At 43.4% G+C, this 27,558-nt stretch overlaps 1 protein-coding gene across 2 annotated transcripts in view; it reads left to right on the forward strand.

The window, feature by feature from the left end:
- Positions 1-27,558, forward strand: part of PDXDC1 (pyridoxal dependent decarboxylase domain containing 1) — a 268,743-nt gene that overhangs the window by 154,222 nt on the left and 86,963 nt on the right. For both annotated transcript variants that reach the window (XM_069210219.1, XM_069210220.1), the window contains exons 13-17: positions 208-258; positions 1,219-1,282; positions 5,746-5,831; positions 7,000-7,105; positions 12,400-12,571. In XM_069210219.1, coding sequence (XP_069066320.1) covers positions 208-258; positions 1,219-1,282; positions 5,746-5,831; positions 7,000-7,105; positions 12,400-12,571 — 479 coding nt within the window. The remainder of the gene's footprint in view (positions 1-207; positions 259-1,218; positions 1,283-5,745; positions 5,832-6,999; positions 7,106-12,399; positions 12,572-27,558) is intronic.

The raw sequence follows: 27,558 nt of genomic DNA on the forward strand, positions 1-27,558 counted from the left end.
GGTATCACTTGTATCGACTTAACTTGGAAGCTTATCTCGGTATGACTGTAACCTACCTCAATCCTTGATAGTGTTGTTGGGTATATTTTGTTAATATGATTATCATTTATCATAAGTGTTGCCAATAGAGGAAGTAGACTGCTTTTCTCAGTGGTAAAATTGTAAATAGGACTGCTATTTTTAAATAATATCTTCATTTCTTTGCAGAGCCAACGGTTGTTGGAAAGCTTGAAAAACGTGGATTCCATCAAAACATCGGTACAGTATGGCTTGCGTTTGAAGTGTGCCATATATTTGTGGTTGTAAAGCATGTTGAAGAATATCCTTCTTTTAGAATTTAAGTTGGTGTAATTGCTAGGTTGTTGATGGACCTTTGGCGAGAAACAGCATTATTAACGAAAGCAGAACCACTGAAGCCTTTACAACGAATCTGTCTTTACAACAACTGTCTTAACAACAAAATACTTTTACCATGAGTATGCCTTTACAACGAATTTCATTACAAAGGAATGAATGGTAAAGATATATTCGTAGTAAAAAAAATTTCATGTATTTGGAAGTATTTTGTAGGTAAGTATCAAGTATTTATATATAATATATACTCACAGAAAAAAACAAAGATTACAGGGATGTTATACTTACGAAATCGAATTTTAAAAGCTTAGAAATTCACTGAAAGAACCAAAGGTTACAGGGACGTTATAGTTGAGTTCTGAATTTACTCACACAAAACCTGAGAAATTCAGCAGTTAAAGTTAATTCAAGTAACTGTAACTTGCGCCCTATGGTAACTATAACTCATGCCCTTGCCGTGCATTGTTATTTACCCCAGATATTACAGCACTCATGACAACTTTTATAATGTCAATAAAAATATAAATGAAACATCAGAAGTCAAATTATTGAAAACAAAACGGTGCATGGTGGAGGTGCTAGTTATATTTACCCCAGGCCGTGAGTTATAGTTACTGTGAGTGGGTGCATGAGTGTCTGAGTACCTCTATGAGTGAATGATTTAGTGTATGAATGAATTTGCGAATATAGAGCGGTAAGAAAAAAAAAATTAAGGTCATTGGTTGCCCACTAAAATCCTGTTCATTCTACGCAAAGAAGGACTAATGTCGGGTTCCTTAACAGTGATACTACATTGGTATTCTGTCTATAAATGTGCATTGTGATATACTGTAGTGTAATATTTGCCCTTGGTTTACTTTAAAGGTTGAAGATGAATCAAGTTCTCCCGTTGTGGTGTTCAGGTTTTACCAGGAACATCCTATAACAGGTATACTCTTTCATTATAAGCACGTTTTAATGCATGGTTATGAATGTATACATTTAGAAAAAATTGAGGTTTTGTTAATATCACCATGCTTATTTGTTTTGTAAATATCATAATGCAGTTTTTATTTTAAACTTAGCAGTCATGTAGAAATGTTGGAGGACCAGATTCCTACATATGTAGACAGTTTGTTAGGTAGGTCGATTGGCACCATAGACGAGCTCTAAGTGACCTTGACTTCTTAGACAACATTCCATGCTAGAGAGCTGGTGGTACAAACTTCTACCAGTAAGGTTAAACCCAACACCAACAAGTATTGCTCTGCCATCAGTGAGCACCAGCTATGTCCTGTGCCACTACTCCCAGGCCCTGTGGGACTCGGTGGCCCAAGTCTTACTGGCACTTCCAGGTGGTTTCTGGGCATCCATGACGTAGATATGTTTGTGATCCTCTCAGGCTTAGACGATTTCATCTGCTTTGGTTGATTGAGGGTTCCAGTGTGTCACTTCAGGGCCACGTCTGGACAAGGTCATGGGATTCTCAGGGGATGTCCAAGCATCCCTGATGGACATGTCATTTGAAGGCTGTCGCCTTTCTGGCATAAAAGCGGCCCGGGAACATTCTAAACAAATCAGGGCCACAACACATACTTTGAGCTTGTGTGACCCCATTCAGTCTGCTCAAACAGCAATTTTGTCACTTTAAGGGCTATGATAGGGCTCTTCAATACCGATAAACGGTATATGGCCAACAGGTCTCTCATGCCCTTTTTTGATTAAGGCCGCAGCTTGCAAAGGCACAATACACAGGACATCAGAGACCATCTGTTAATCTTGCAGTAGGAACGGCGGGATCTTTTGGCCGACTGGGCCATGGAGAGGGTCCTAGCATCTGAAGTAGGAGTTGGGTGTTACTTCTGCTATTCCCTGATGCTGTAGAAGGACAAAGGACTTTGCCAATTTTAGATGGCTGCACTTATAGGATGCTTATTTCCATATCCCCATCCTGCAGGGCCACAGACGCGATCAGTTCACAGTGGCCCAGGAGTATTTTCAGTTCACAGTGCAACCTTGGGTATTTACAAAAGTGATGGCCGTGGTCACAGCACACGTTTGGAGATTAGTGTTGTTGTGGTTTACCATAAACTTGCCGAAGTCAATCCTGACTCCTTTTCAGACGCTCTCTTTCATCAGAGCCATTCTGGATACAGTACATTTTCATCCGGTTGAACAGGAGAGCATCCAGGACATTTGAGAATCTCAGTACAGATGGTACTGAGGCTGCTGGGTTTGTTGGCCTCTTGCTTCCTGGTGGTAAACCATGCCAGATGGTATATGCGGGCTCTGCAGTCTGACTTGAAGTCCCAGTGGACACAACATCAGGGGAATCTGTTGGATTGTATCCAGATTTTGGAGGATACTGCAAAAGATCTGTAGTGATTGAGTTAGAGTGTGATTGGGACAATGACAGACTTCTCTCTTTACTTGCTCAGACTTCACAGAGTCATCGCTTCTGGATTGTGAAGGCCACCTGAGAGGTGGAGATCAGAGGCCTCTAGTCCCCGGCAGAAATTCAACCCCACATCAATATGTTGGCGTTGAGGGCGATTTGCCTAACGTTAGGGGCCTTAATTCCCACCATCAGAATAAGGCTAATGCAAATGCTCACTGAAACACCACCGCCATTTGGTACTGCAACAAGCAGGGCTCAGTAGGGTCTTGGGTCTAATGCCAGGAGGCTGTATGCTTCTGGAAGGTGACTGGAATGTCAAGGAGTTTCTCTAGTGGTGAGCAACCTGGCAGAATCTCTAAAAGCCAGAGCAGAGAAACTCTGTTGGCGACCCTTAGCAGACCACGAATGGCAGTTACACCTGAAGGTGGCTAAGGGTGTTTTTTCATCAATGAGGATAACACTGGCTGGATCTTTTCCCCAACATTGCATGTTGGAGTTCCTAAGAGGGATGTCTCTAAGACAGATTCCTTCTAGAATTAAGCATAGGACTCCTGAATGCCTTCCTGTTGCTGTCTCTCCTGTCCTGCGTTCTGAAGATTTTAGGTCGGCTATCACCCTTCTGACATTCTTTGCCCTAACCTCAACCCTCTAAGAAAGAAGAGTGACTCTATCATTTGGACCTTAGGAGAGTACTCTGCTTTTACACTAGTCACACCAAAGACTATTTGGTAGATGGTTGGTTAGCTCTTTGTGGGTCTCTGCAGCAAAGAAGGTCAAGGCAGTGCAAAACAGACTGTCTCCAGATGTACTGTTCTCTGCATAGATATCTGTTACGCACTAGCGAAGAAGTAGGGTCCAGCAGCTTACAAGCTCATTCCACCAGAGTTGAGGCTGCTACCACTCTGCTAACTCATGGAATACCGATCCTGGACAATTGTCAGGCAGACACATATTCATATTCAGGTCCGTTCAGAGGGGCATTTTGCACACTCTATCCTGAAGTACTTTTTGGGCTGAGCCAGTAAATAGCCTATCTTTTCATAAAGTGAGGAATTTGGAGTTAGATGTATCCTTCAGATGGACATGTTACTTCGATTTAATGATGATCTTTCTGGTGGATACACTAACCGCAAATTCCTTTCTGTTGGAATATGTAAAAGTTTAATGGTAAACATGTCTTTACAGTGAAAATGTCCTAAAGCTGTTTGCACTGTAGGTTTGGCTGTTCCACAGGTAAACACTGGGATGCAATATTAAATACCAATCCTGTATTATGGAAATGGGACTAGGTAGAAAAATAATTAAACAACTACTTTTAATTCACATCTCGGGTTTCCTTAGCTGATTTTTGTTATTTTTGTGTAATTTTTTCATTAAATGTTACTCTATTTTTCTTTTTTGTTTTGGGCTCTTTATTGTTCTGCATTTCGACTTTATTACTATTTTAGCACTGAATAAACACTTTACAGATTGCATCTAAGTTAAGCCTGTCTGCTCTGTGTCACACCTACCAGTGGGTTGAGTTCAGGTTAACTTAATGTTTTTAAGTTTCCCCCCTGACAAGGACTGTCATTATCATCAGTGGTTCTTATACGGAAATCCGCTGTTTGCGTGGGTGGCGGTTATATGAGACTCAGCCTGTCACTTCCGGAGTAGAACAATGTTGGTGTAGGCCACACAGTACCACCTTCCGGCATGCAGGAGTACTGCTTTAAAGTTTCTGGATCCAGTCTGATGCCAGGGGGAATATTAACACGGTAAGGAATCTGCGGCTAGGTAGAGTTATCCACCAGCAAGACCATTACCAAAGGTAAGTAACTTGTTAATCTTATTTCCTGCTGTAGATTGCTGCTGAAATTTGAAACGGCACACTTGGCAAGGATATGGCTTTGCTTCTGTGCACCTCTGTGGAGTCAACAAGTTATACTCATTTTGGACTTCTGAATTAGAGCTGAAACACAACTAAATACATACCAGGAACAAGACACCTGCAGTGAACAGAGTTTCCCCAGAGAAGGTGGGACTATGTTCCTGCTGATTGAGGGCTGCAAGGCAGGTCACTGCTAGAAGACAGTGTGCCCAAGAGTGACCATGATCAGCTAACCTGCACCAAACCCAATACTAGCCTGCATCAAATGAATATTGTGGATGTGCTGGGGTCACTAAAGGACTCCACTGTCTACAAGACAGGCTGCTCTATACTTCTACCTTACAGTCTGCTAGAATAGGCTTTGGTCTGCGATCTAGTGTGGACAAGGAGATTTCCTTTGAGAGGTACTTTTAGAAAGTTCTTTTGACACCACAGATAAATCACAGTGCCTAACCTGGACACAATCAGGAAACGTTTGGCTGGCCCAGAACTCAGAAAAAGCATCATAGAACACAAAATGTTTGTGACTATCTTGAATGCCTTTTCCTGCTGTTGTTTAAAGTCATATCTTGGTGAGAACTTCATAGGTTGCGCACTGTTGCCATAGTGATTGAAGGATGGATCAAATCCACAACATTTTTTTACAGTGATCAAATGGGTGGATCAGGCACCCTATGTTAGCTTCTTTATTCACCAGAGGTTAATGATGTGTATACTTAACTAGATATGAATGCGCCTTCTTATTGAATGATGTCCTACCATATAGTTTATGCACACCTGTCATTTACCTAAATGGAGAGAAAGCTTATTAATTATGAATTGTGGCTCAAATTCAGACCCAAGTATTAGTGTACTTACGCACCTGACTCTCTCTCTCTCTCAAAACTGAAATAGCTTTTGATGTCACACTAAATATATTGTCAAAACATTATTTTCAGTGTAGACATGTATGCCCAGTGATGAAACATTTTATTGTATTATGATTTTTTGTGAAATAGTTTCATTGCCTTTTGGAACCCATGCCATGCCTGAACTTTATTTCCATGTGTCAAAAGATGATGAGGTGTTTAGTGCTTTTGTTAACTGTTTGTCTTAATAGCCACATAATAATGGAATATTAAATATTTTTATGTATTCTGCTCAGGTCAGCTGCACTATGCTACTTCGTCAATTACAACTCAAGAGCAGTCGGTCACTGACAGAGATGTTTGCGATGCCCTCAATCAATGGGTAAGGTACCTTTATAATGCCTCATTTTTAGGTCCTTGAGTGATACTGACTGAATTTAGATTGCTAGCTGTGCAGTAACATTCTGGTTGTGTAATAGTTTGTGTGGAAAAAGCAAACAGCGCCCCCACCCTGACCACCCCTCGGGTGCGGATAGCCCCAGTAGAAGTAACCATGTGCTGTGGAGCCCAAGGTATTTCAGCGGATGTAGCAGCTACAAAGCAGACAAAGCAATTTATATTTTATTTTAGATTCCAGTTTAGCAGTTGAAGTCACAGCTGTTGTAAAAAAAAAAAAAAAAAAGGCATGTTTAATGCAAGCCTACATGTGAAAGAAGCAGCCTTTAAACGTCACCAGGACAGATCTCTTATGTTTTTTAAAACCCATTGCATGGCTATTCTTTCTCTGTTTGGGGCATGTCAATACATATTTTTAGGGTCGAGCCTGCGTCGCTTGCGCATGCGTTTCGCTGAGCGAGATGCTTTAGGAATTAAAAAGGGCTTGGAGCCCCGTCCACGTCACATCAGTGTCTTTCATTGGCTCGTGGGCTTGCCTGTTAGAATCTGCTTGATTTCATTAGTGGAATGCACGCATACATCATGCCTTTTCCGGTGGATAGCCCTCCTCGAGCGCATCGACCAAGTACAGAAAACATACGAGGCGCGCTGTTTTCCGTCCGGTTCGTGGACTACTTTTTCTCTATTTTCCCAGCGCGATCTCGCTTGGCAGAAGTCGAGCTCTTTACATAATATCGACCCTGTTACACACTTAATTGCACTTTTTCCGGTTATTGCACTTTTGCCGATAGGTTTCATGACGAGGGGAAAGTCCGGTTAGGAGTTTACACCGCTATCAACTCTAACACGAGCAAACGCGAGACCTGTTGCATTACAAATCCTTGTTTATATTTGTTTGTGATTATGGTTGTTTGGCATTATCCCCATCCACGGAGAATTCATATATATTGCCACAGATGTAACTTTTGTCCACCTTTAGCTGAAGAGTAACCACCTTCAGCAGACGAGTTTACATCATTTCCATTTAAGTTTTTTTAATTTTTTTATAAACATATACAATATAATCTCCGTAGATTCATAGTGTGAAGCAAAATTATATTTTTTATTCAGTGTACTAATTTATACTGTATTGCAATAATTGTGTTTCTCTCCAGTTAGGGGAACAGTTGGCATTGTTGGTTCCTACAAGTGGGGTTGATGCGGTAGAGCTTGAAGATGAAGGCACATGTGTGCGCTTCAGTCCTCTGATGACATCAGCAGGTAACCACATTTTGTCAATCCTGTTTATACTTAATGCATGCTAGAGATCTCACCCTCAGACAAATTGATTAGGTTCATTTGTCTATCTACCCCAGGCATCATTATAAAGTAAGTCTGTAACCCATGTCCTCACAAGACACTGTGGGCCTGATTTAGATCTTGGTGGTAATGGTCCTGCCGTTAGTTTTGCGACAGAAAATCCATCCACCGGCTTGGTGGTCCGCCCGCCCAATTTAGATGTTCATGGTCACATAGGCAATAGACTGCCCACGTACCACTGTCTCCGCCAGGAATCCTCATCTGCGGCGCCATTGGAGGTAGTGGTCGGGGCAGGACTTCAGCCACCCTGAGCGCCAAGAAGATTTGGATGCGCCTTACCGCCAAGCCAGCTGTGGCGATCCGACTTCCACTTCTGAGTTGGCAGATTGGTGGGATATGAGGTTAAAACCTACCTTTTTTGCCTGATTCCACCTTTTTGACTGGACAAGACCTCCCAACACTGCTACCCCGGACCTCAGAAAAAACACAACACCCTACCCCACCTAGTCTGCGGACTCAAAGGTAGGGAGCCCGCATTGGCTGTGTACGTTGTAGGGTCACTGCACATGAGCTTTGGACCACGACAGTCATATACATGTGACTGTCCTTTTTAAAAATTACTGTGACATGCATATGTCAGTAACACAATTGTCAGAAACGGATGAAAACACACTGGTACACAACACATATCGAACACATACACAAATGTCATTATGGTGTCAGTACAAATTGCCAAATGAATACTGGCATGACAATAAGGTCACAATTGCACTTATCGACTATGTCCATGTGTGCACAATACAAGGTGACCTGTAACGTTGTGCTACCAGTTGTGTATGTCAGCTAGTACATGTATGTATGTATGTGTGTGTGTGTGTGCGCAATGGAATTGATTGGGTGGGGTGGAGGGAGGTGTGGTGGGTGATGTGGTTGTCAGATTGTGTGCCACTTGGCTGTGGGTCTGCTGTTGTGTATGTGTGGTTGTGTTGCTTTGTGCAGCATTCAGGTGAGTGTTGTAGTGTAGTGGTCGTTGTTGTGATGTGTAGTTGGGATATTGTGTGTAGTTGTGTTAGTTGTCGTGGTTGTGTCACGTGTGGGTGTTGTATCAATAGCATATGTGTATTTTGTGTAATGGATGAAAGGCAATGTGTTCTTCAGCATGTATGTGTTGTGGTGGAACGGCAATTGCTAATAGCTTATATATGGCGTGTTGATTAGTGTGTTGTGCAGGAGGACACGTGTGTGACACTTACCTCTATTCCACAGCCACTGCCATTGTACGATGTCCATTGTGTCCTGCAACATCTTTCCTCCGTCATCAATTGCCTGTAGAATTGTAACATCCAAATATGGGCTTTGGGAACCCACCAGGCTGACAGCTGACATCTAAATACAGCGATCAGAACCCCGTCGGCTTGACGGAATACTTGAGCCAGCCGCCGCAACAGGTTGACAGTGATATTGTCAAGACCTAAATCAGTTCCTGCGTCTCCTCACAAGGCACTGTATCCCCTGCTGCTGTTTCTTCCTTGCAAAGCTTGCGTGCCTCGGTCTGTACCAGGGATTGGACTTTAGGTGGTTGTGGTTCGATGCAAGCCAGAGTGTTATTCTGAGTGGAAGGAATTTGGAAGAGGAATGGAAGGCATATCAGGAGTATCCTTAGTTCAGTGTGCCATATCACCTACAGTCAGGAGTCCACAATTTTTAAATGCTTTGTCCCCCACACTCCATGGCTGCAAGGAGACGGACTATAAATATCATGTGGCTTCCGATGAATATGCAGTATGGCACCTTCATGGCTGCCTGCTAATTTTATGCCTACCAAGAAAAGTGGATTACCACTGCACTTAACACTGAATTTGCCTTCATAAGCTAAACTGTTCCTTGGGCTGCAAGGATGTGAAAGGTATGTGGCAAAGTGCACTGTAGGAGTTCAATTTGTTCCCTACTTCTCCTCTGACCTGAGTTGGAGTGTGGGCTCGGTGGTGTGTGAGAAGATGCAGGCAAAAACCAGCACTGCCACCAGGTGGCTCCCTTTGTACAGCTCACAGGTGATCCAGTTAAACAATTACGCGCTTCTCCCTAATATACTCTATGGTAATGCATTCTTTGATGTTGAGTAGGCAGGAGATGTTGAGTTTGCTGATGATGCAGGTTATTGATCTTGCACCAGTTTTTCTGAAAATATTTTGAAAATTTCAAAGGCTTATCTGAGAGGGGTTGTAATTTGAGTCAACATGGATAGTTACATCACCTACTCCCAAGGTGTCCATCTTTAATGGCCATTCTGTCTCCACTGGCTTAAACTCAATCTCAGAGAATAATTTGGAAGATATCCTCATCCTTATCTCCTCATGATGTGTAACATTGCCCTTATACGATGTAATTCCTCCTACTTTTTCATTCATGTATCTTTAACTCTGGTTGCAACAACAAGCATTATTGACACTTTAGAATTTTACTTGAGCACTCAGAAATAATTGTCCATTAATACTGCTTTCCTTGAGCTTGGCATGCGGACCTGTAATCTGTTTATTCCCACCCATATCACGTCCGGGATCTTTCTTGCCGTATTCAAGATTGTAAGCAAAATGCCATTCTATTAAGCAAACAAAATATTTTCATCATCAAGTGGTGTTTTTCCCCATTCATCAAAGTGGAGAAGTTTATTTTTGCCATGTAAAAAGTTTAATGAATATAGAAACCTTATGTCATAATGGAAATTTAACACCCTTAGAGACTTCCCACATCCTGCACTAGAGATAAGACCACATCGTGGCTTTAAAAATGCATATTTCCATTGCAGAGAATTGTGGGATAGCAGCCTAGACTACCACATGCACCTGTTACTGATATTACTTCCTGGATGCATTTTTCATGCAAAGATGCAATCTTTGGCCAATAGGTTCTCAGCGATCCATTTGCTTGAAGCTCAATATGGCATATACTGTCTCCCGTCCCCGGCATTTATGGGCCAGTTTCATTGGGTCCCAATTATTTGGGAATAGGGAAAAATATTAAAGAAATGTACCTTCATGGTAATTCTGGAACTCTTCCGTTGCTTCTTCAAACAACGCGCACAGCCATCCTATCATCAAATATAGCTGGATCTTTGACATTACATGGCCTGAAAAGCTTGAGAGCAGGACAAGGACAGTTAGCGGTGCAGGGCTAGGGTGATTGGTCCCTGTATGTGTGTACCAATGGGATAGATTTGCAGAGTCTCTCTACAAAATTTTGAAGTGACAAATGTATTGAAAAGATTGCAATGTTTTCTGTAGCATTTACAATCTACTATTCTTTCCTTCTTCTCCTGCACTCCTGTTTTTCATTTTGAGTATTTAACCCTCAACTCTGCCCTACTTAATGAATTTTCTGTATTTTTATATTTTTTAATGGCTCATTTATTTCTTATAGCGCAAATATTGAGGGCAAAAACAATAAGTCTGACTCTGAACATTATGTAGTATGATATCAGTGTTTGCAGAGTCCTGCATTAAATTCTTCTTATATCATATTTTGTCATTTTCTTACATGAAATGTAACTACGAGTGAGTAGTGTGCAAAATAAGAAAATTCTCCAAGTTTGTGAAAGATCACCAGTCTCAAGTTTCTAGGCAGGTCACAGTAAAAAGCTGCTTAACCTGCTTTGCAACTCTCAACATTATGGTGTGTCACGCTACATAAACCATTTGCCACTTTGTTTGGAGAAGGCGGATGCGCTAGGAAAAATCCTTGAGTTTCAGGGTTACATTGACATTTTAGAAAACAATGAGCTCTCTCTAGAATGGCCTCGAACATCAGTGATGCAGAAGCTCCAACAGAAGTCTGTGCAGTTCACTTGTTGTGATCTTCAACTCTTCAATGCCTGTCTTGTGTGCCAAGCTTTACTTTTTTCCGATGACGTACTTTTAAATTGTAGGATCAGTTTTACGGGGATAGACCTCTTGAATCTCTCTGCTGATAATACAGAGAATAAGCAGTATAGAAACAAATCCAAAATAATACTGACGTCTGTCACAAAACGACTGGCCTTGTAAATGATGAAAGTTCAGGACTGTGATGTAGAATAGTTTGTCCTGTTGGTAATAATAAAGAATGTTATAGACAATTACAGTTAAGGATCAGTTAATAACTAATGCAAAGAATATTAACATAAACAAAAATATTAAATTAAATGGTCCAATAACAGTGGATGAATTTTCAGAGTACACTTTTTTTTAAATTAAAACATTTAGGACAGCTTCATTTAAAGAAACATAATAATGCGAAAATGACAGATCATTTTTGGCAGTATACTATAGGTTGCTGAAACTATGCACATAGTTATATAATCAATTCAAAATAATGCATTCAAACAAAAAAAATAAAAAAACACATCATCTTATCAGTGTGTGTGCTCCAGAGACATACATATTGTCGAAACAAGAAAAAAAATAGTCACGTTTTCTGACTACTCCTATCCTTTAATAATGTTAAAACTCATGTCGTCTTGACTATGATTTAACTCAGTCCATTTCTGCTGATCCTTTAAGTATTTCTAAACACAGCTTGATAAATTTTTAAGACACTGTTTCTTTCCTGTTTCAGTTTTTCTCTTGACTGTTTTTATGTATCTTTGCTAATCTGGCGTCTTCTACTTGCTTGGTCATCTGCAAGAGTATGAGTGTCTCCTGTAGAAGTTATTCCTCCAAGTTCATGGGGTGATAGTTCCAAATCTTCCTTAGTTACTAACTCTATGGTCAATTTTCTACCTGATGCATCTTCTTGGACAGTTTGGTGTCACCACCAACTGAATATCTAGACCGCTACCAATTACTAGTAGCCTGATAACGCCCAGAAGTGGCTAAGGGTGCCTGAGCCATTCTGCACAGACTTGCCTTGGTCAGAGAACATTTTACGGCATAAGTGATAGAACAGTGTTTGTGGTCCCCACAAAAGATGCTTTTTATTTTTGTACATAGCTCTGAATGGACACAGAAATTATTGATTGTAAGATGCTTCTCTCATACTAACTGATGAAGTGCACAAATACAGTGATTTGGTTATCCATTTGGAATGCAGCAGCACCAGACGCCCTGGACACAGGTGGTAAACACCACCCTCTACCAATACTACCCATTCTCCAGTGACTACCCCAGTGCCCCAAGTAAAAGCTTCACAGTTAAGCCTCTAATAGTAACAGATAAGCTTGTGGATACTTAAATGGAAACATTTTGATAGTATGTATTTTTATGTGTTTTGTAATTTTATAGTTTTAGGAACAACTGCAGAAGATATTGACCAGTTAGTAGGATGCCTTAAAGCCAAGATCCCAGTCCTGACTTGTACACTCCATATGCGGGAGGAATTCAGACAAGAAGTGAACCAGACTGCCCGACTGTCCTACATTGAGGATGTTACATGGCCTGGACTTGGTGTCTTGAGGTTAGTCCTGCATTGTTTTTGACCTAGTAATTAGACCTCTATGCATGAGAGTACAAAGTAAGATGACTTGTTCATTTTGTAAATAACAACATGCCTCTATTAACCACAGTGGATAATGGCCATTAGCAAAGCAGATATACACATCTATTCCAAATTGCATTTAGTATCATTTAGGTTTCAAAAGGTTCAAGGAGAAGCCCTGTGCATAAAATAATGCATCTTGCTTTTTACTTAACAAATGATTGTTAGCCTCAGAGCAGCGATGTACTGAATCATATTAGTGCTTTTATGTTTTATTTATTTGGTACTTTTAAAGGTGTGATTGTGAAAGAGGCCAGTGTTTTGAATTGGTTTCCATAGTCGCACTATCTGTCCTTGTTGCAGAGTTGCATATAATATTAACAGTGTGAAGCACAAGTGCCAACAAGGGCACCCAGCAGTAATTCTGATATTTAAGTAGTTAATTGTTATCTTATTTGTTATAATGGGAGCTAGTATACTGCCATCCTCATCACTAAGATAGTCACTTGGCCATGAGCCCAAACCAAACGGAAAGCATGCTAGAAGTATTCCAAACCTTTAGAGGAAAGAGATTGATTTTTAAGATGAGTAAGGAATTCAACGGAAAAAGATTCAACAGTTGGGCTACAAGAATTTTAATGGCCAATGCACCAGATAAAAAATTTCGGTAAGAATGTTAAAAAGTGTATCAGAAAGGTTAGTGTGTTGATTGATTCTCATTTAAAGCGATCAAGAATATTCCCTTCACCGTTGTGGGATCTATACCATGTTTCATTAGTGATACAAAAAGTCTAGCAGGTGAATGGGATCTGAAAAATACATTTGAAAACCAATAACTTAGTTCAGTTCTTTTCCTTTTATTGAGCCTTCAGAAAAGCTCAGAGAACTCATGTGTGTCTGTTTTTTATCTGCCGGCATCTTACTTTTATAGTTTTTTATTGTTAGTGGGGGTTCTTTAGGTGCTTGTATTACTTTTTGCTATTTTCTGAATTCCGGATTTGTCACTGTTCCCTCCTTTATTTTTAACAATTATTTTTCACATTGTTTGAAGTGTTGTGCTTTCAAAGGACATGTAGGAAAGTGCCCCTTTTTGACATGGTCACTCCCACGTTTTGCCTGGATTTTGATGCAGTTTTGAAAGAGGTGCACTGGGTTCCTGCTACCAGGTCCTCAGTGCCAGATCTCTTTCCCTAAAACTGTTCACTCGTACCCCTGGCACGTAGGACATGGGTATTAAGAAGGGCCCATAAGGGTTGCACCATGTATTGTACCACTTTAACAGACCCCTAACCACAATCCTGTAAGCTGCCATTGCGAGCTGTGTGACATGGTGCAGACAAAAGGGAAAACACAACATGGCACACATACTGCCATGCCTGCAGACACTACATGCGGTATATATAAGTCAACCCTACAACAGGCCTTACAACAGCGGTATTTGGTATCAAGTACCTCATATTAATGAACTCACAATGATTACAGTGATGGATTTATTAATACATAAACCCAGAGGATACCTTAGAGATACCCCCTAAAACCTACTAGTCCTCTAGTGTCCTGGCTGACTGGTGCAGTCCAGCCTGCCACCACAGACAGGTTTCTGACCCCCTGCAGGTGCGGGTCCACGCTCCCGGAGGCCAGAAATAATGCCTGCTCCGGAAGAAGTTGTTCACACCTCCTCCAAGCAGGATGGCTACTAACTTAGCATTCCAAGGGCTTCAAAGTCCCTGCTGCCTTTGATATGTGACCCCGGCACCCCCCCAGACCTTCATGATGGCACTCCTTGCCCTGAGGCCCATTTGGCACAAGGACAGGTGGGAGATTAGCTATGCTAGGAGGCGTGGAGTACTCCCTGGCCAGACACACCCCTAAGGTGACCTGCCTCATGTGCCCCACTCAGGTAAATTCCCTCATCTTGGTGATGGCAGAATTAGGAACTCTGGGACAGGGTTATGCCCACTTCCCACAGGAAGTGGTCATGTAGGGGATGTAGTAACCCCAAGGGTAAGTAGCCATTGGCTACCACCCTTCACTTTTCGTAATACCCCTAAATCTAGTATTTAGGGGAGTCCCTGGCACCAGCAAATCTGATTCATTGGACCAAAGAAGTTGGACACTGAAGAGCCACAAGAACTGAGGCGCAGCAACTGACTTGGAGTCAACCTTGCTGGCCTGCCTGTTGTCCTCGACAGTTGCTCCAAAGACGACATTGTCCTGTAGCTGTTCAGCCTCCAAAAGCTTCGGAAGGCTGCCAGCAGTTCAAGAAGTAACCAGCATCTCCCTTGGGGCAGAGGAGCTGCTTCCCTGCACAGTTGCAGGTACCAAAAACTGACATGAGTCTCTGCCAGTGTGACCTCGCCAGAGAAAGCAATACTGCACCCGAGCCCCACAGCCCAAGCTGAAGTGAACCGATGGTGACCACGAGAGCCAGAGAACCTCCAGAGCTGAGCCCAACTTCTGGTTTAGCCAGATTGGACCCTCAGTCCCTGCCTCCAGCCTCTTTGTGCTGGACACCCAAACCGTACAGACTTCGACCACGTAAACCCGACACCCGGAAGCATCACTGCACCAGAGTCCAAGTCGAGGTGGGCCAACGGTGCCAACAAGGTTCCAAGGCCCTTGAGAGCTGAGCCCCCACTTGGGGTTTGGCTGGTTTGGTCTCCCAGTTCCCACCTGCAGCCTGTTTCCACAGGTAACCATTAACCACGAGTGTCTCCAGCAATGCCACCTTGCCAGACAAAGACCCATTGCACATGCGCCCCGCCCCCCCATCCTGTGTTGCTGTGGACTGAAAGTGTGCCTGTGTGCCCAAGAGCCCTCAAGACTTTAGCCCTCCGTTGGATTCAGCCGGACTGGTCACCCAGTTCCCACTTGCAGGTCAGGGCGGTTTCCCATTAAAGTAAATGGGACACCAAACACTGTAAAGCACCTCTGCACCCTGATTCCCCCAGTGCCTCCTGAAGTGACCGGTTGGTGCTGCCTTGGACCTTGTCCCATACTTACCTTAACTCCAGACGAACAGTCCTGTAAGTTGTTGCCAAGTACCCATATTCAGTATATGCTTCTTTCCCCATAGGATATTAGTACCTCATTAAAGTCATTGCAAACTTACTTGCAGTATACTAAAAAAACTGCTAACTCAAAAAGTAGTTACCCAATAACGACGTTCTTGGTGTTAAAAAAACTATAAAAAGATTCCTGGTCCTTCAAAATCCTTTCAGGAAGCTTCACCTCTCCCAATAAAATCGCTAAAATGTCCTGTAGGAAGCTGGCTCTTTATATAGTATACCAAAGAGAAGTATGCTGTGTAAAGAGCCAAGGTATCCCCTTAGAAGTGGACAGGGCTTTCTTTAAAAATCCCAGGGGCCCTGTTTGTGGTAGAGTGGTTGAGCAGGTTAGGTTAATCAGAAATGCTGAGCTGCTCAACAACCCTTCCACAAATAGAGATCTGGAATCTTCTGACCAATTGTTCTTGCCAGGGCTGTTTAAAAATAGTAGCAATAGGTTGGAGCATGGTAGTATGTAATGGGCAGCCAGAGAGTCTTTTAAGCTATTGCAGGATCATGTCATATCAGGCCGTACAGTAAATAAAGCAGTGTGTTTAAATTTAAACTTGACCTGCGGAATCTAGGCACTGATCTTCTGAGGTCAGCACCCCTCTTTGGTCCACTGTTGACTAACCTTAAATCTTGGTGAGTGCCAGTCCTATTTTGAGTACTGCCAGAACAAGATTTTCGTTTTTTTTTTTTTTAAATGGTTCCCATTGCCGATGACTACGCCCCACGGCGCAATGACCCTTGCAATAGCATGCTGTTTGGTGGAAAGTTAAGAAAAGCACTGTTCTTTAAGTGTTATGCTGCAAACAAGTTTGGTGTTCGGTACACTCTGTGCTCCACCAAAGAGCCCAGAAGAGCTAAAAACCTATGTCTGGGGCTATGAAAAGGAAAGACTGAAAGAAATTAATAGTTATTACGCTAAAAAAAAATGAAATATTAAGACAATAAATGGGGGAATCAAAAATGGCTGCTAGAACAATGGTAATCTCTTCTCGCAGACATATTGATGTAATTATATGTCAGTATCCGAGGCTTTGGCTACAAACTTATTTAACTTGCTTTTATTGGAGAACGCTCTTGTTTTTATACTTCGTCCAGTAGTTCTAACTGGATTGTTGCACTACACCTACATATGATGTTTTGTTAATCAGACAATAAATAGTATTTAAATAAAGAAATAAAAATGAAATATTGAAAGAACGTATCAGATAAAAAGGCACCATCCAGCTTTCAGATTAATAACCTTGATGAGAGTTTTACCTTACCCTGCTGTTTTGGTCAGTCCTTACTGTAAACTGCAAGGATCCCTCTAAGTCCATTTGATGAGATTCTCTCAGCTGAGCATCCCTGCACTTTGTTCAGTTACTAGGTCAGTCTCAGTTGTGATCAAGATTGTCATTAATGGCTAGCCACTTCTTTAAAGACCAAGTTCGCCAAGGTGGTATCAGTAATTAGACTGCTTTTTATACGTGCAAGCTAGACATTGAGGTGCTGCTGATTGTTGAGGACTCAGTAAATGCTAAAGCAACCATTTATTGCCCCGATAGCTGAACCAGGTTAATACAAAGGGATAACAATGAAATATTTCTGAGACATAACTTATACTGTAAATGCCCTTTCCAAACAGCTGCATCAGGGGCCAGATTTAAATCGTAGTCCCTGAATTAAGATAACTTTCTTAAATTTTATTGCATCGATTCTAGGAACCTACTTCAATGGCATACAGTAAACCGGGTTCTTTTCCCTGGCCAACACTCTGATTCCTAGCCAGTAAGGGAAATAGAAACTATTCTGTTGAATATTTGGGAGCACACCAAGCAGCCTGCCACCCTTATTTTAGTGCTATATGGCACTGTGACATTTCCAACATGTACACAACTTCATGGGCATAATAGGAATAGGGATAAGCCTGACATTGTTTACTTCATTACTGCTACTATGAATGCACCAAGTAAATTTAGGCCTGTTTTCCTTGGAAGCCAAGTCAGTCTGCTGCATGATTCCCAGAGGATCAGCCCTCTTACCTTGACTTTTCAAAGTATAATTAAACCCCAGTTGTTGACATGTTGGACCTTTATAAGATGCCCTTCTTAACCTGTACTAATACCCAATCTTATTCTGACTGGATAGTGACTTGAACGATCAGACAACACAACCTGCCTCACCAATATGCAGGAATGGATGAGAAAGAGTATTCTTTGTCTTGACAGATCAAAGACCAAAGTGCTACTGATTGGAAAATTGAACACAAGCCAACTACCATTACAATGATACAGGGATCAGTCCCACTCCATATCTTAAGTTAGAAAGCTAAAAGCTTTCTGTGAACCAACTCTTTGATTCTTCCCTCAAGTGTATGGCCTAAACAAGAGTTTAATCATCCAGCACCATGTGCTTGCCATAGTCATTCTCTTGGTCAGCTGGCATCAGAAGGTGGACCAGATGTGAGCTATGGAACTATCTAGACGGGCTGTGTCTCCTGTCCTTCCTCTCACTACTCCACCACCACCACAATCTCCTACATCTTTCACACAACCACAGTTTTCTCCAGAAAGGTCACCAACAGCCTATTGAGATGACTTAAGGGACATTCCACAGAACGTAGCTCTATGGGATTTATATGATCCAGAGCCCATACTAACTAATGACCCTGATTTGTGGCCAGCACGGCCTTCACCTCCTGAAGATACAACAGCATACAATCAGGTCATTGCACGGGCAGCTGTGTACCATAATGTACACATGCACACTGATCCAATTAAAGAGGATTTCCTCTTTGATACATTAGCCAACACTCACAAAGAGAGTCAGTTCCTGCCCATGTTGCCAGGTATGTTTAAACATGCCACAGACATCTTTAAAGAACCTGTTAGGGCATGGGTTATTACCCCAAGGATCGACCAAAAGTACAAGGCGGCACCATCATTCTCTATATTTATCAAGTCACAAGTACCTCCTGACTATAGTTATAAGCACAGCACGTAAACGTGCTAATAGTTAATCCACAGGAGATGATACTCCTGATACGGAGAGCAAAAAACTTGATGCAGCAGGGAAAAGAGTAGCTGCACAAACTGCTAATCATTGGTGAATTGCTAATTTGCAAGCACTTCTGGCATGATATGATAGGGCCCACTGGGACGAGATGGAGGAGTTGCTTCAGTATCTTCCAGAGGAACATCGGAAAAGGGGACAGGAGATGGTCTCAAAAGGGCAGGCCATCTCAAAAACTCTATTAGATGTGCCATTGATGCAGCAGATACAGCAGCACGTGTTGTAAACACCAGTGTTATTATAAGGAGGCTTTCTTTGCTGAGATGCTCAGGCTTCAAGCCAGAAATACAACAGGCAGTTCTCAACATGCCTTTCGAGAAAGAACATTTGTTTGGTCCAGAAGTTGACACCACCATAGACAACTGAAAAAAGATTCAGAGACTGCTAAAGTTATGGGAGCCCTACTAAATACACCAGGTAGGCTTACTTTTTGTAACCTACATTTTAGTGGTGGTTTCAAAACATCAACACCTGAGCCTTCCACCTCCCAGACCAAACGGAGAACACACTTTTACAACAGAGGTTCCTTCAGAGGCTCTTACAGGGGCACAAATAATAAAGGGAGAGGTAAGGCGTCCACCTCTAGAGGATCTGCCTCAAACACACACCAGTGACTGCTTACAGATTCATTCAACACACACCTCTCCAGTAGGAGGAAGACAAGCAAATTTCTATCCCCAATGATCCAATATCACAACAGACCAATGGGTTCTGTCAATTATCCAACATGGTTACTATCTAGAACTCATCTCCCGGTCCATCGGCATGTTGCCAGGTGCCATCGCCCGGCTCCGAGTGATCCAGATTTTCTTACCCAGCACACTACTCCAGAGAGTCTAGTGGTACAGGCCTCTGCTGCCAAAGTCCACCAGAATTTGTTTCCAACTACTCCTCCTAACTGGGAGACGAAACAGATAGAGGCCTTTGGCAAAGAGTACTTTTCCTCTACCAACTTGACACTTTTGTCTGTTATTGCCAGCTGTGTCCTGCTGTTATTTTATGAGACTCAATGCCCCAGGTTTTGCTCTTCGTTCTAGTAGAAGCTTGTGCTATATTTTCATAGGCTATGCAGGGCGGTCGTGATGTCGCCATGTTCACAGTTCTGCTGCAGGTTGGACTCAACTGACTTCCTCGAGGGAGCCATCAGCACCTCTATAGGCTTTTGCATGCATGCATGCCTGGATGCGGTCCACTGGATTGTTGGGGATTTGCTGCCGATTTCGATGGGCATTTCATTCAGTTGTTCATGTGTTTTTGGGTATAAGGCAGATTCAGCCGAGAGGGCTTCAAAGACAGCAGGGCAACAGCACACTCTATGGGCCTTTCCTCCCCTCCAACCCAGATGCATCTACAATTTTGTCCCATCCATTACCATGGTAGGGGCTTTCAGTACAGCCAACAGCTACATTCTGTATACAGCAATATCCCTAGACTTTTCATAGCTGCAGCACCCACTAAAAACATGATCAACGGGCAGAGTGCAGCCCAGCCTTCATCACCTCCAGCTGCCAAACCTCTATAGTGTGCCATTGCCAGCACACAGTCACCCTGTTGAAGGCAGGATCTGACATTTTCTGTGAAGGGGCGTACAATAGGTTTGGACAAGTAGATCCTGCAGATTGTTCAGCGATATTACTCCCCATCATTCTTTGGACCCTGACACATCTTCCGCCATCCCCAGAATGGTTGACAAAAGACTACCTGTCCCTGTTGCAGAAGGAATTGTAGGCTCTTTTGGCTAATGAAGCCATAGGTATGGTGCCAAGTTGGTAGTGGTTGTTATTACCACTTGTTCCTGGTGCCGTCCCATTTTGAATCTCCTCCCCCTCAATGCCTTCCTGAAAGATGACATATTCAAAATGCTCACCTTGACCCAGTTCTTGGTAGACCACAACCTTGGAGACTGGATGGTGGCATTGGTCCTGCTGGATGCTTATTTTCACATCCACAACCTGTAGGCCAAATGGTGGTACCTGTGGTTCCCTGTGGTTCCCTGTGGCACAGGAGTATTTTCAGTTCCCTGTGGCACAGGAGTATTTTCAGTTCCCTGTGCTCTGTTTTGGCCTCACCAGTACCCCTTGGGTGTTCACGAAAGTGATGCTGTTTGCTGCGGTACATCTTCAGAGATTCTGGGTTCCAGTCTTCCTCTACCTTGGCTAGTGGCTGTTGAAGGCGGGCCTGCCCCAGGCAGTTATCACTCACCTTTTTTCTACAGTGAACCACTTACTGTCATTGGGGTTCACTATCAGCATGCCAAAGCTGCGCCTGACTCCTTTGCAGATGTGCACTTTTATCTGAGCCATTCTGCACACTGCGCCTATCTATTGAACAGTGACCCAGCAATATAGACTGTGATCCCAATGTTTCCAGCACTGTCCTGGACCTCTTTGAGGATGACTGTGTGGCTGCTGGGACTGATGGCCTCTTGTATCCTGCTAGTCAAGCACAACAGATGGTAAATGTGGGCTCTGCAGTGGGATCTTTGCGATCTGATCCCGATCTCCTAGGAGACTGCAAAACACCTGCAGTGGTGGGTACAGGACTGTGATTGGGTCAGCAGCAGACCCCTCTCCTTACCACACCTTGAGCTTGCTTGTGGGTTGGGGAAGCCATCTGAGGGGGGGGTTGAGTTTAGAGGTGTCTGGTCTCCAGCAGGGGCCCAACTCCAAATCAGCCCCCTGGAGCTGAAAGACATCTGCTTGGTGGTAAAAGCCTGCCATCAAAGGGAAGCTGGTGCTCACAGACAACACCAGCACCATTTGGTACTGCAACAAGCAGGGTGGGGTCACAAACCCTGCGCCAGTAATCTTTCCATCTCTGGATGTGGCTAGACCAACAAGGGATTTTTCTGGTGACACACCACCTGGCGGGGTTCTTTGAATGCCAAAGAGAACTAACTGAGCTGTAGACTCCTTGTGGTTCGCGTAGTGCAACTGCATCCAGAAGTGGTGTAAGGTCTTTTCCGCAAGTGGGGAAGGAACCTGGCTCGATCTCTTCACCACTGCTGAGAACGTGCAGTTTCAGCTCTTTTACCCATTGGATTTTTCAAAGCATGTCTAGCTCTGAGACATGTTCCAAGTAGAATGGAAAAAAACATTCTGTATATTTTCCGCCGATAGCTCTCCTGCCCGAGTTCTGAAGAAGCTCAGAACCAAACAGGCCAAAGTTGTCCTAAAAGTCCTGGATTGGGCAAGGATAGCATGGTATCCCAACTCCTGGGCATAAGAATCTGTCCTCCTTTGGGAGGACTTCCTGCTGCAGCAGCAGGTCAGAGGTCTGCATCCAAACCTGCACAAGCTTCACATACATGCTTCAAGATTCAGCAGTGACCGTGGAGTGTTTTTAACCTTACTCCCTCAACCATTGATGTCATCTTGGCAGCAAGGCATCCCTCAACCTAATCTCAACCTAATCTGTATACACCTGATCCTGGGATTAGCTAGAGCCCTGGTGCAGTTCAAAATAGGTCAACCAACTCCATGCAAAGCTTTCCAAAGTTTTATTGTTTACATTGTTGCTCACACTCCAAGGCCTTGCTTTGGACACTTTCAAAGAGTATCTGTCAGTTCTTTTGGCCTTTTTATGGTTGCAGGTATCAGCCTTCGTTGTTTAAATCACTAGTTGTGATTTGTTTCCTTTTGGGGTTAAACCACTTGTTTCCTTCTCCTCTATTTATTATGCCCCAGTGGGATTTAAATCTCGTTCTCACATTCTTTATTTTTGCACCTTTTGAGCCCTTACATAGTTGTTCTCTCAAACTCTTTATCCTCAAGACAGCCTACCGGCCGCGCAGGTGTACTGCTGAAAAATTTCCAGTTCCAGGTGAACACCTTGGGGAATATTGATAACATGAGGCATATGCAGTTAGTCTTTACTGGAAAGAACATTACCAAAGGAAAGTAACTTGTTTGTCAGGAGTTTCTATAATAGCGTACTACTAACTAAAAACTCTGAATTTCAGTTTACGAGTGCCAGGAGAAAATGATTCAACTTCATGGCATCATGATATAAGATGACTATGTAAGCTTAACAGCAGGTGTCCTACCAAACAAGGGCTGGAATGCAATAAATTGCAGCTGTGAAAATGTCTGAAAGATCACCTGTTTACTATTTCCAGGTGAAAGGTAGTGTCTATGAAATCACCAACAAGTAAATAAAAATACAATGATCAGCAACAGAAAAGTTAGTTCCTTATTCTATGTGTAAGTTATTGCTGAAAGAAGCATTGGCCTCCTTTAAGTACTAATTAAAGACTAATTTAAAATGGAAATTCATCAACACTAGTGGGTATCTATTTGATCACTTATGCCCATAACAAGAGTCTGAAATCTTTTCAGGCACAGGGGCCTGATCCGGATCTTTTGCAGTTTAAAGACTCTTGCCTTTTCCATTGAAATGGTAGATTTAAAATTCCCTCCGATCATTCAAATAAAGCTTGTCTTAGCTTTTTGGGGTGTGAGTTGGTAATCATCAATGAATAATTTCCACTTAACCAGAAGACAAGATGATTGATAGTCATTTCAGTAGAAAGCTTATTCTTGAATTTGCCTGTCCCTGAGCCAGGGATGTTTACTTGTTTCCCAGCTTAGTTTTGGTAAAAGAGTTTCGATTTGTTTTAATTTTAGGAGTCAGGCAGGGACTTTATATATATTTTGGCCATGATAGGGTTGAAATCTTAGTTCTTGTTAGATGGATCAAGTTATTGTCCGAAAGCCTTGGAATTGGTGTGAGGGGCTTCTGTGGCAACTAGGAGGCATACTTACTCAAGAGACTTCAGAATGGAAGGAAGTTAGGGAGTTCGTCTTAGGCATTCCCTTTTTTGTACAGAAACTCTTGAATCTCAGTTGGAGCCAAAGGTCGACAAAGCAATGTTGATATTCCTTAATCTACCACTAAAGTGATCATATCACATTGGTTCTTTTGGTATCATTATTGATCTACTGCCAAAGCAATTCTATATTTTCAATTTCTGTCCTGAAAGCATGGATACAATAAATAATGCTGCTTCTAAAACAGGATCAGCAACAAAGGAACATGTTGCACCAGTAGATCATATTCCCTTGTCCTGCTGAATTTCTGTTTTCATGCCTTAAGTCATAAAATGTATATATAAATCTTCATAATAACTAAATTGAGCTTTTTTTTATTTAGAGTAAAACCTTTTCTTAGACAACCATACTTTAGGTTTACGTTCTGTTTTATTAGTTTTAACAGGGTAACAGAAGTACAATAATAGCCCACCTACAACCACCGGCCGGTGAGAACTTATACTGTAAACAGCCATGGGCTAAAAGAGGAACAAGTTAAATCATAACCAGAGACAGAGGTTGAGCAAGGCCAGGAAGGAAGAGTGAGGGTATAGGGGAAAGAAGGTAAAAAGGAAGAAAGAGAAAAGAGGGGGGATAACAGACACCATTCTTGCTGCCATGATGGCTGGAAGGCGTAGAGGCAGAGGAGTCCAACATTTCAAAGGCAAAGGGGGCTCTTCGTCTGTGCTGGTCAGGCAGAGGATCCACAAGTATAGCGGGCACCACAATTCACACAACTCGTCCTAGAGCTCGCAAATACAGGGGCCCCATATCTTATAATAAATGGGTAGGGTGTGATTAACCACTGCGATCAGTTTCTTTATTCCCAGCAACCCCCAAATCTTGTGCAGCCAGTCCAGAAGCGAGGGGATTTCCTCCATACCCCACTTACACAGAAAAGCCTGTTTAGCAGCACCTAATGCTAAAGTGATCGCCCGGCCCCCTGGGGGACTTCAGTGGGTATGTCAAGGGATTAGGGAGTCCTAGTAACACATAGCTGGGGAATCGTGGAATGTCCATATCACAAATGTTGTTCACTACAGCCAGCACCTCATTTTAAAACAAGTCCAGTTTGGGGCATTGCCATAGCAGGTGAGTGAGTAAGCACTGTCTTTGCTCCCATTCCATTGAACAATCCTGTCTGGTGTGAAATACCAATAATGAGCAATTTTTAGAAATATCGCTTGTGGTTTTGCAAGCCGAGGTACGGGTGCGATGTAGGATGTCATTCCATTCTCTATCTGTAAAGGTGTGTTCACATTCGCCCTTCCAGGGGTGCCATGCGGGCAACTTCATAGGCTTTCGTGGGCCAGTAGGAAAAGCATATACATCGGACAGGAGTCGCTTGTCAGAGGAGTGGGTAAGGAGCCAGTGTTCAAAGGGGGTGAGGGGTCGACCAACATGAGGGCGAAGCCAGGGTTGCGCCAGCCAGTGGCGAACAGCCAGATATTGTCAGCGGGCTGTCAAAGGAATTCCCAAAAGCTGACTGAAGCTGTGAAGTCCATGAGGCCAGTCTCGCCAAACAGGTCACCCATCTGCATACAATTGGCCTCCTGCCAAGCCAGGAACGCAAAGCCATGGTATGCTGGAAGGAAGTGTGGGTTGGCTATTAGCGGAGTCTCTGGATATGGGAGTGGAGAGCCCCTGTCAAAGCTGTGCCTTATCCCACACTCCCACAGTGGCTCGCACCACTGGGGAGATGTATACACCCCCAGGGCAATGGGGTTTCGGCAGCGAGAGCACCTAGCAAATCGGAATGCCCGCAACCGCCTGATCAGTAAAGCACCAGTGCTTTTCAGTGGTTGGCTGGGACCATTCCACCATATAGCGCAACTGTGCGACCTGGTAGTAGCAATGCAGATGAGGGACGCTCGGGCTTCCCTATGCCTGTGAGAGATATACTTGTTACTTAGACAACTGTGCCTTCTTACCCCCCCAAACAAAATCCCAAGTAAAAGACTGTAAAGTATATAGCATGCATGGCAGGGGCTGAAGGGTCACAAATGCATAATGTATAGGATTTTTGGCAGACGTGTCATCTTAGCCGCCACCAGGCGGCCCAGCCAGGACAGGCCGTGACCCTTTCATCTGGAGAGATCTATCTGTGTAGTCAGGCTGTTATAATTACTTTTCACTATATAGTTCGGAGTGGGGCATATTTGAAGGCATAGATATGTGCTCTCCCGGGCGAGCCCACTTGAAGGGAAAGTTGGATATTAGCTGTGTTTGGGTGTCATCAGAGAGCGTCAGATTCAAGCTGGAGGATTTCTGAAGATTAGTCTTAAAGCCAGAGGCTCTTCCAAAGGCCTCCAGCTCCCCCATCACTGCAGTCAGAGACGTACAGGGGTCAGACAGAGTCAAGAGAACATTGTTTGTGTAGAGCATGATTTTATGCTCTCCGCATATTTCAGGCATTTGGATGGGAGGCAGACAGCTCCATATAAAGGGCAAATAATAAAGACAACAAGGGGCATCCCTATTGAGTTCCTCAGGTGATAGGGAATGGTCAAGACAGGATCCCATTGACCTGGACTCTAGCCTGTGGTGAAGTGTAACAACACTGAATCCAGTGACGTTATATCAGACCCAGACCTACCTGCTTCAGAACAGCAGAAGAAAAGGGCCAGTGGACTCGGTGAAAGGCCTTCTTTGAATCAATGGATAGGAGAAAACTGGCTTGCAGGAACGTTGTGTTTTGTCCAGGAGATGGCACACACGCTTTGTGTTGTCACTTCATCCCCTTTCTGGGATGAATCCAGTTTGGTCAGAATCCACCAGGCTCTGCATATATGGGGTCAGTCTGTGCACCAAGATGCCTGTAAAAAGTTTGGCAGTAATGTTTTGCATTGTATACTCGTACCATTAGAGGGGCTAACACTGTGCTAAAAGTTTTGTAAAACTTTGCACTGTAGCTGTCGTGCTCAGGGGCTTTGCTGGTTGTAGAGATTGTATTGCCATGAGGACATAATTGGGAGTAATATCCCTCTCCAGGGAAGGGACAGCAACCTGCGGGATGGTAGGCAATGGAGCTTCAGCCAGATATGCAGTTATATCTTTGGCACTACGATCTTCAGCCGTGTAAAGAGCTGCATAGAAATGTTCAAAATCGAGAGTGATACCCCCCATCCTGACATGGGGGGTGCCATCAGAGCCCATCCATTTGTGTACTGTATGTACCACCACCTGAGCATGAAGGCAGTTGGCTAGCAGACGACCCGTCTTGTTCCCCTCACATAATATCTTTGTTTGGTCCGTAGGAGCGCATATTTTGCCTTGTTCATATACAATTCTTTTAGTTGATTCCTGGCTGCGGCCAGTTGGCAACAAGTCGCCAACGAGCTGGATTGTTTGTGAGAGTCGTCTAGCTCCTGTACCCTGGCTTCCAGTCAGCTACGTAGATCACGTATGTCTTTATTGAAATGGGAGGCAATGGCAACGAACTAGCCCCGCAAGACTGCCTTCACGGTCTCCCACAGAAGGAAAACAGAGGTATCTGATGTGTCATTAGTTTCTAAAAAGGAGGAGATAGTGATTGAGGTTTTGGAGTTTATGGAGTCGGATGTGAGAAGTCACATGTTAAGGTGCCAACTTTGCACTGTATGGGGAAATGAAACGAAATGTAACGGGAATGATCAAACAGGGCTACCACACCAATCTCTACCCCTGTGGTCATCTTGAAAAAATGGGGTGAGGTGAGAAAAAAAATCAATGCAGGTGTACATCTGGTGTGCCACTGAAAAGAAAGTGTAACCCATGTCTGTCGGATGGACGTACCTCCATATGTCCATCAGGCCCACGTCAGTCAGCCGTTGCCAGAAAACGCATGTAAGTGCATTGATGTCTCCCAATCGGTGGAGCAATCTGTCCTTCTGGGCATCCATGACTATATTGAAGTCCCCACCTACGATGGTATCTGTCGGGTGTGGGCAACACCCGCCCCAAGGCCTCTCAGAGAAAGACCTCCTGATGATCATTGGGAGCGTATATGTTTGCCAATGTAAACCTTTGCCCTCGGCCATCAGAGTGCAAGGCGAGTAGTCTACCTGGG

The sequence above is a fragment of the Pleurodeles waltl genome, chromosome 10 (genome assembly GCF_031143425.1).
Source record: "Pleurodeles waltl isolate 20211129_DDA chromosome 10, aPleWal1.hap1.20221129, whole genome shotgun sequence".
NCBI classification, from domain to species: Eukaryota; Metazoa; Chordata; class Amphibia; order Caudata; family Salamandridae; genus Pleurodeles; species Pleurodeles waltl.